This window comes from Ursus americanus, chromosome 16 (genome assembly GCF_024610735.1).
Source record: "Ursus americanus isolate L20-20 chromosome 16, mUrsAme1.1.p, whole genome shotgun sequence".
NCBI lineage: Eukaryota > Metazoa > Chordata > Mammalia > Carnivora > Ursidae > Ursus > Ursus americanus.
In genome coordinates, this window is record NC_142142.1 from 5,275,274 (window position 1) to 5,284,280 (window position 9,007).

General features: G+C 38.0%; 1 protein-coding gene across 1 annotated transcript; it reads left to right on the forward strand.

Moving 5' to 3' along the window:
- Positions 1–7,411: 7,411 nt before the first annotated feature.
- Positions 7,412–8,350, forward strand: LOC123803750 (olfactory receptor 52A1-like). The gene has a single exon (XM_045815407.2). It carries the CDS (start codon positions 7,412–7,414, stop codon positions 8,348–8,350), a length of 939 nt encoding a protein of 312 aa, XP_045671363.1.
- The last annotated feature ends 657 nt before the right edge of the window (positions 8,351–9,007 follow it).

Sequence of the window (9,007 nt, forward strand, 5' to 3'; positions counted from 1 at the left end):
ACCCTTTTCATGAGCTTATGACCCATTCGTTATCTTTCTGTGTGTGTATGCACAGTAACTTCAAATCCAGTGGGCATGGCTTAATAAATATTCCTAAATATATCGAAATAAACTAAATATTTCTGGCTCCACAAAGGAAGTTAAAGTCTGTTTGTCTCTAGATTTTTCATTTTGAGATGACAAGCCTGTCTTAACAATACGCTCTCTGTTGTGCCACCGATATCATGGGATAATGAGAAAATGGATTTAAAGAGTTAACAAAGAAAAATTTTAGAGAAAAATAGAATTTGTTTTTTTATTGAAAATGTTTTTTTTTTAATCTATCCTAGGTACAAGTAATTGACTAGATAATTGTTTTACAAGTATTTTCTCCAGTCCACGGCTTGTTTTAATCTTCTTAATAGCATCTTTGAAAGAACAATGTATTTTTAAATTGTGTGGAACCAGAAAAGGCCCCGAATTGCTAAGGAATCGTTGAAAAGGAAAAACAAAGCTGGGGGCATCATGTTTCCAGATTTCAAGCTGTACTACAAAGCTGTGATCACAAAGACAGCATGGTACTGGCACAAAAACAGACACATAGACCAATGGAACAGAACAGAGAACCCAGAAATGGACCCTTGGCTCTTTGGGCAACTAATCTTTGATAAAGCAGGAAAAAACTTAAGGTGGAAAAAAGACAGTCTCTTCAATAAATGGTGCTGGGAAAATTGGAGAGCTACATGCAAAAGAAAGAAACTTGAGCACTCTCTCACACCATACACAAAGATAAACTTCAAATGGATGAAAGACCTCTATGTGAGACAGGAATCCATCAAAATCCTAAAGGAGAACATAGGCCGCAACCTCTATGACAGCCACAGCAACTTTTTTCATGACACTTCTCCAAAGGCAAGAGAAACAAAAGAAAGAATGAACCTGTGGGATTCATCAAAATAAAAAGCTTCTGCACAGCCAAGGAAACAGTCAAAAAAACTAAGAGGCAGCCCACGGAATGGGAGAAGATATTTGCAAATGACACTACAGATAAAAGACTGGTATCCAAGATCTACAAAAACTTCTCAAACTCAATACACAAGAAACAAATAAACAAATCAAGAAATGGGCAGAAGATATGAACAGACACTTTTCCAATGAAGACATACAAATGGCTAACAGACACAAGAAAAAATGTTCAAAATCATTAGCCACAGGGAAATTCAAATGAAAACCACACTAAGATACCACCTTACACCAGTTAGAATGGCAAAAATGGACAAGGCAGGAAACAACAATTGTTGGAGAGGATGTGGAGAAAGGGGATCCCTCTTACACTGTTGGTGGGAATGCAAGTTGGTACAGCCACTCTGGAAAACAGTGTGGAGGTCCCTTAAAAAGTTAAAAATTGAGCTACCCTATGATCCAGCAATTGCACTACTGGGTGTTTACCCCAAAGATACAGACGTAGTGAAGAGAAGGGCCATATGCACCCCAATGTTCATAGCAGCATTGTCCACAATAGCTAAATCATGGAAGGAGCCGAGATGCCCTTCAACAGATGACTGGATTAAGAAAATGTGGTCCATATATACAATGGAATATTACCCAGTCATCAAAAAGAACGATTTCTCAACATTTGCTGCAACATGGACGGGACTGGAAGAGATAATGCTAAGCAAAATAAGTCAAGCAGATAAAGAAAATTATCATATGGTTTCACTCATTTATGGAACATAAAAAGTAGGAAGATCAGTAGGAGAAGAAAGGGAAGAAGAAAGGGGGGGTAAACACAAGGGGGAATGAACCATGAGAGACTATGGACTCTGGGAAACAAACTGAGGGCTTCAGAGGAGAGGGGGGTCAGGGAATGGGAGAGGCTGGTGATGGGTGTTAAGGAGGGCACGTATTGCATGGTGCACTGGGTGTTATACGCAAGTAATGAATCATGGAAATTTACATCAAAAACTAGGATGTACTGTATGGTGACTAACATAATATAATTAAAAAAATAAATTGTAGTGAAGTCTAATGTATCATTTTCTTTCCTTAGTTTATGCTTTTTGGTCTGTTCTAAGAAATATTTGCCTAATTACGAGGTCACAAAATTGTTCTGGTTTCTTCTAGCAATTTTATAATTTTAGATATTTTGTTTAGGTTTATAATCCATTTCAAGTTAATTGTTGTATAGAAAAAAAAGGTTGATTTTTTTATATCAATATCCAGTTGTTTCAGCATTATTTGTAGAGGAGACTATTCTTTCTCTGTTGAATGATCTAGATATTGTTTTTGAGAGTCAATTGACCTACATAGACATTAATTTCTTGACTCTCTATTTCATATGATTTATCAGTGATATTGGCAATATGAACTACTTAATGACTAGATTATTAAAAAAAAAAAGATGGACAGGAAATAGATGTAATTGATTTTACTCTGCTAAAACCTGGATTGCCACATTGGTGTATGCTTCATAATGAATACATATCAATATTTTTTTGAGAAAGATTTTGAATGATGATCCTTTAAAGATGATTCATTAGCCTACTCCCCCCCAAGAAACCCATGAAATACAAATAAAAAGGAAAACAAATAGGTATTGATCTGTTTGTGAAGATACTTCCAGGTATTGCGATCAAGTGGAAAAAAGTTGTTTCCCTTTCTACAGGCAAAAGAAATGATCAGGACAGTCTTTCAAAGTATGTTTAACACGAACTGAAATTTGGATGACATGACAAACCAGGAACAGCATCAGGATATGTGCTGAAAATATTGTTATAAGAGTTGGCATAACAAAATTGATACCTCAGTTATTAAGAGAGATTTGGTTACCAGCAATAATGCATAGTTTGAGAGTGAAAGGGACCCAGGATAGAATATTGGGGGGGGGGCACCAAAATTAAAAAAAAATAAGTAGAAGAGAAGAAGAGGAGGAAAACAAAATGATAAACCAGTCTAAATTATTCTTTGGTGTCTCAAGACTGAACTAATGATTAACATATGCCAGTCTGACCTCTGAATCAATTCCATTCGACATGAATCAGTACCATTGTGTCTGTCTCCTCCACAGATGAAATTCTAGAAAAAGCATTTAAGATTCCTCACCCTTTCATCTCTATCTCTTCTTCTCCCTGAAATCCATTGTGAATGCCATCTCCATCCTACTGAAAGGATTCTTCCTAAATTCGCCAGCATCTCCACATTACCTCAAGTACATCTTAAGTTAGCAACATACAAGAAAGTCTAGAAACCAGGTGAATCATGTCAATGAGAAAGGTACTATGTACATAAGTATTTCTTTGATTTCATCATTTGTTCTAATGATAAAAGATGCATTGATTCTTCTTCCCACATTTCTAAAAAATTGAAAGTATATGTTGTATCTTCTTTTTACTTGCATCAAGAGCAGATAACATGATTCCTCCACATCTATGAGACACAAAACACCTGCATTCTGAGGGAAGAGTGGAAGAAGAGAGGAAGAAAGGTATAAAAGGGAGGGATAGAGAGAAATTTCATCAAATGGGCAACAACCGGCTCAGAGCTCAGTACAGAAGGATTTAGAAATGTCCATCCTAGCTGGTCATTCTGAGAATATTACTGAATTTACAAACATAGCTTCAATATAATAAAAATCTGATGAATGAGACTGCAGGAGAATGAGAGTTAAATGTGTGGTAAAGAGCCAGTGTGGATACAGATTTTTTTTTTTTTCCAGAAGTGTCTCAGTGAAAGAAGGGTCATAAGGATATTTATAGTGTTCATGGCAAAGGAACATGGCCACATCTAAGTGTCCTTTAGATGTTTTTCCATATATTACTGATGAGAGTGTAAAATGGTATAATCACTTTGTTTGTTTTTTGATTTTTTAGATTTCTATTTTTATATTATATTTTATTTTATATTTTTTCCATTTTTAAAAATTTAAATTCAATTAACATATGATGTATTGTTGGTTTCAGAGGTAGAGGTCAGTGATTCATCAGTCTTATATAATACCCTGTGCTCATTACATCATGTTCCCTCCTTAACGTCTGTCATTCAATTACCCCATCTCCCAACTCCCCTCCAGCAACCTTCGGTTTGTTTCCGATTATTAAGTGTTCCTGATGGTTTGTTTCCCTTTCTGATTTCACCTTGTTTTATTTTTCCCTCTTTTCCCCTATGAGCCTCTGTTTTGTTTCTTAAATTCCAAATACCAGTGAGATCATATAATTGTCTGTCTCTGATTGAGTTATCTTGCTTACGTAATACCTTCTATTTCCATACATGTCATTGCAAATGGCAAGATTTCATTTTTTGATATTTGAGTAGTATTCAATTGTGTGTGTGTGTGTGTGTGTGTGTGTATATATACAATCAATGGGCTCTTTCCATACTTTGACTGTTGTGGATATTGTTGCTATAAGCACTGGGGTGCAGGTGCCCCTTCCATTTACTATATTTGTATCTTTGGGGTACATACCCAGTACTGCAATTCCTGGGCTGTAGGGTACCTTTATTTTCAACTTTTTGAGAAACCTCCACACTGTTTTCCAGAGTGGCTATACTAGCTTGCATTCCCACCAACAGTGTCAGAAGGTTTCCCTTTCTCTGCATCCTCGCCAGCATCTGTTGTTTTCAGATTTGTTAAATTTAGCCATTCTAATTGGTGTGTGGTGGTATCTCACTGTGGTTTTGATTTGTATTTCCCCGATGCCGAGTAACACTGAGCAAAATTTATTTCATGTGTCTGTTCACCATTTGTATGTCTTCTTTGGAGAAAGGACTCCTCATGTCTTCTGCCCATTTCTTGATTGGATTATTTGCTCTTTGGGTGTTGAGTTTGATAAATTATATATTTTGGATACTAGTCCTTTATGTGATATGTCATCTGCAAATAGATGTTTTTCCAAATGAGGACAGCAGAAAAGGGACTGAACTCACAAAAATACAACTGGTGTATATTCATTGCTCTACATTTATCCTGTGGGGAAAGAGAAAAGAGAAGAGCAATGAAATTCTGCAAGTTAGAGAAATCATTTCAGAGACATGAGCTGTGGATGGACCCAAAACAGTATCATTCTGAGCAGCTGTGCCCCTCCGGGACCGGGCTAGTGGTGAGGAAATCTCTCAGTTCATATTCAGAACTCCTCCTTCTCCATATTCACTGGGGAACATTTTAATTGGTAGTCAGCAGCTTTGCTCTACAGTCAAGCTCAATAAATGTATGCTGCTGCCCCAGCACGACACAGACCTTGCTGTGAGTTTTGTTGGAGGGTGAACCCATGAACGTGATCTCAGACAGACGTTTACAGGATAGGGTAAAATTTTTTTCAGGGACAGAAGACAAGCAGGAAAGGTTCTCCCAGAGATGTCCACATATTGGAAATGGCCCCAGCAGCAAATGGATCAGAGATCATGACACTGATGAGGGCTGTTAGTGAGGGTGCAGACAGAAAGAAGAGGCACTGCCCAGCACATGATACCAGGGAATGAGACCAGAATCTCAGGAGGAAGAAAGATGGATGAGAGGTAAGCAATGAGGGATAGTGCTATGAAGACTGAGGATGCTTCCCTACTGGCTGTTGCAATGATAAGCACTCCCTCCCACCCGCCCTGTACTCACGTATGTCCTCTCCCACCTGCCTTCCCACCATCTGTACCTGTCAGGTAATGCTCCCCTGGCAGCTGCTTTCTGTTGAGTAAGTCAGTCAATGGGATTGTTACTAAAGGATTCCTATTCTAATTCTGATTAACTATGAGGAAGGAAAAAGTCAAGCCTCTGAGAAACAATCTGTGACCTATGGGTTTGTAGAATGAAGCACCGGAGAGTAAAGCTGTGGAAACCCAGGACTTAGCTGACTGACTGACTAGTCTATCCTAAATGCATGCTGGCGGAATACAGCCTTTCTTCACAAATGATCCCTGTGACTATGATGCTTCCCTAGAGTTTTAGCTGCAGAAACCACAGCTGTTCTTGAACTACTGGCATATTTGGTGACAGTCAGTACATGGTTAGGTCACCGTGAGCTTGCTGACATAAAGCAACAGTTTTGGAGAGTCTAGGAAGGAACGACATAACTGAACCCCGTTTTCTATAAGATAGCAACTATTTTTCTATTGTGCAACTGGAAAATTTCATAATTCTAGATATGCAATTTTTCAAGCAGTGGTCTTTATTAGAGAAGAGCTCTCATATGGGGATTATGAGATTTTAGAAAATTCAGTCATCAGTGAATTGTGGTGGTCAAATGATTACTTGCTCTACAGTCCTCTCCTGAATCATTTCTGGTTTCCCAAGTTCTGCCCTCTGTCTTCCATTTCTACTTTTAGATTGGATTCCATTTAAAGAGTCTATGTTTTCACCCCTTTATTTTCTATTGATTTTTGATGCTTGACCTCCAAAATGATCAAAGCATTCAAATGATGTGTATATTCTTAAACATCAACAAACCTAAATTTGCCAATTTTTTGCTAATGGTAAATATAAACACTTTAAACCCTAGAAACTAACCTCTATTTTGGCTAAGTTACCTATTCACCTATGTCCTGTAATCACCAAGAATGTCTCCTCTTGCCTCTACATTTTTGCTCTGGATTTCCTTGCCTCCTAGATATTTCTTGCCTCTGGTTATTCTGAAACGTGTATTACAGCATTTCTGCTATTTTAACATGAACCTCATTTTATGTAATTCCATGTTACTAATAAACACAAAAATAAAGCATAGTTTTACTAATAAGGTAAAATATAGCATGGAACTTTGATCCAGATTGTGAAAATTACATGGATTTGCGTCATCTTTTCTCAAGCTCTACCTTACATTCTTTTGAAAGAACATCCATTCTTATGTAGATATGTAATATATAGATGAAGATATCTAAATATATTATATTCTTGGGTGGAGCTGTGTCTACGATTCTCTTTCATAAGAAGCTTTTGATACAGTATATAGGTTAGAGTCTGATTACTTGCTTATCTAAACTGTTCCTGACTCAGGGACAGTGAGGAAAAAAAAATGAGCACTAAGGATTAGCTGCAATTTGGGATAGGGAGAGATTGATGAAAATCTGATTAATGTATAATTTCCAAACAAGATAAATAAGTATTTATTTTGTCTGCAGGTCCAGAAGGACATAACAGAAAATTCAGCAGTTGATTCCCTTACTCAGATGATCTGGTGGTTCTAATGCATTTGGCCTGCCAGGCACATAACCTCTTATTATGAACCAGTGCTTGGGGATGCCCTCCCTCAATATACTGATGTGCATCAATGGGTCCGTCTTTTTCCATCAGTAACATACATGAGATGGATGATATGATCTTAGACTTTGGCCAGAATCAGAGAGACTCACTACGATGACTCTGGATTAAAAAAAAAAAAAATGAGTAGAGGAGAAGAGTACCACTGACTGAGATACTTCTTTCATTCACTTCTGGAGACCCAAAGACATTATGTCCATCTCCAACATGACAGTCTTCATGCCTTCTGTGTTGACACTAATAGGGATCCCAGGCCTAGAGTCTGTGCAGTGCTGGATCGGGATTCCATTCTGTGCCATGTATCTCTTTGCTTTGTTTGGAAATTCCATGCTTCTAATCATCATCGTTTCAGAGCGCAGCCTCCATGAGCCCATGTACATTTTCCTAGGCATGCTAGGAGTCACAGATATTGTACTTGGCACAAGCATTGTTCCCAAGATGCTTGGCATCTTCTGGTTTCATGTACCGGAGATTTATTTTGAGTCTTGCTTGCTTCAAATGGGGTTCATCCACACGTTTGAGTGCATAGAGTCAGGTATCCTCCTGGCCATGGCTCTGGACCGTTATGTGGCCATCTGTTATCCCCTCAGATATACTGCTATCCTCACCCACCAGCTGGTGACCCAAATAGGGGCTGTGGTAACACTCAGGGCTGCCATTCTGGTAGCCCCATCTTTAATACTAATAAAGTGCCGGTTGCAATTTTACCATACAACCATCATCTCCCACTCCTACTGTGAGCATATGGCCATCGTGAAACTGGCTGCAGAAAATGTGCAGGTTAACAAAATCTATGGCTTGTTTGTGGCATTTGCTGTTGCAGGATTTGACCTGATATTCATCACTTTGTCCTACATACAGATATTTATCACAGTTTTTCGTTTGCCCCAGAAGGAGGCTCGGTGGAAGGCATTCAATACCTGCATCGCCCACATCTGTGTCTTCCTCCAGCTCTACTTCCTCGCCTTCTTCTCCTTCTTCACACATAGGTTTGGTGCCCATGTTCCCCCTTATATTCATATCCTCTTTTCTAGCCTCTACTTGCTGGTCCCCCCATTTCTCAATCCACTTGTCTATGGTGCCAAGACCAAGCAGATCCGCATCAATGTCGTAAAGATGTTGTGTTCCTAAAATCCACTGTGATTAACACCTGTAGCCTTCCCCTCTATGCAATAGTAACAATCTCTCAAAACTTAATAAAACAGCAAAAATGTGTGCTAATTGTGATGCTCGAGTTTTCTATTTAATTCTTTCATGAAATTTGTCTGCCTTGTAGATGGCTTTCTCATCATAGCCCGTGATACCTATTGGTCATGGGATTTAGATCCTAGTGGGTAGTGAGGATGAGCAATGAGGAAAGAGCAAAATAGTGAACATATATCATTTCCTTTTTTTAAGTTTTTAGTTCTTGATTGAACTTTGTTCTCTAAATATCCTCTCCAGAAGGATTAACAAATGTGTATCTCTCAATGAATTTAAATGCACTCATGTCTCATTGTTTTTGATTGTCCAGGTCAGTGAAGAAAAACATTGATACTGTTTGTTTCTGGATCATCCCAATTATCTTTAAAACAAATGAAAAGAAGTTTTTTTATTCTTTTTCAAATAAAAAAACCCAAACAAAGAAGCAAAAACTCTATATATCTGATGAAACATAGTCTTCAAATTTCAACATTTGCAGTGTCATTCAGGGCATTAAGACACAAAAATCCTGAACAATCCAGTGTTCCTTTTAACACTTTACTACTTTTTCTGTACCCTCACCATTACTTCTTTATTAATTCATCA

What these genes read in the sequence shown, in the direction of transcription:
- LOC123803750 (XM_045815407.2), top strand. Translation starts at nt 7,412, where the DNA reads ATGTCCATCTCCAACATGACAGTCTTCATGCCTTCTGTGTTGACACTA.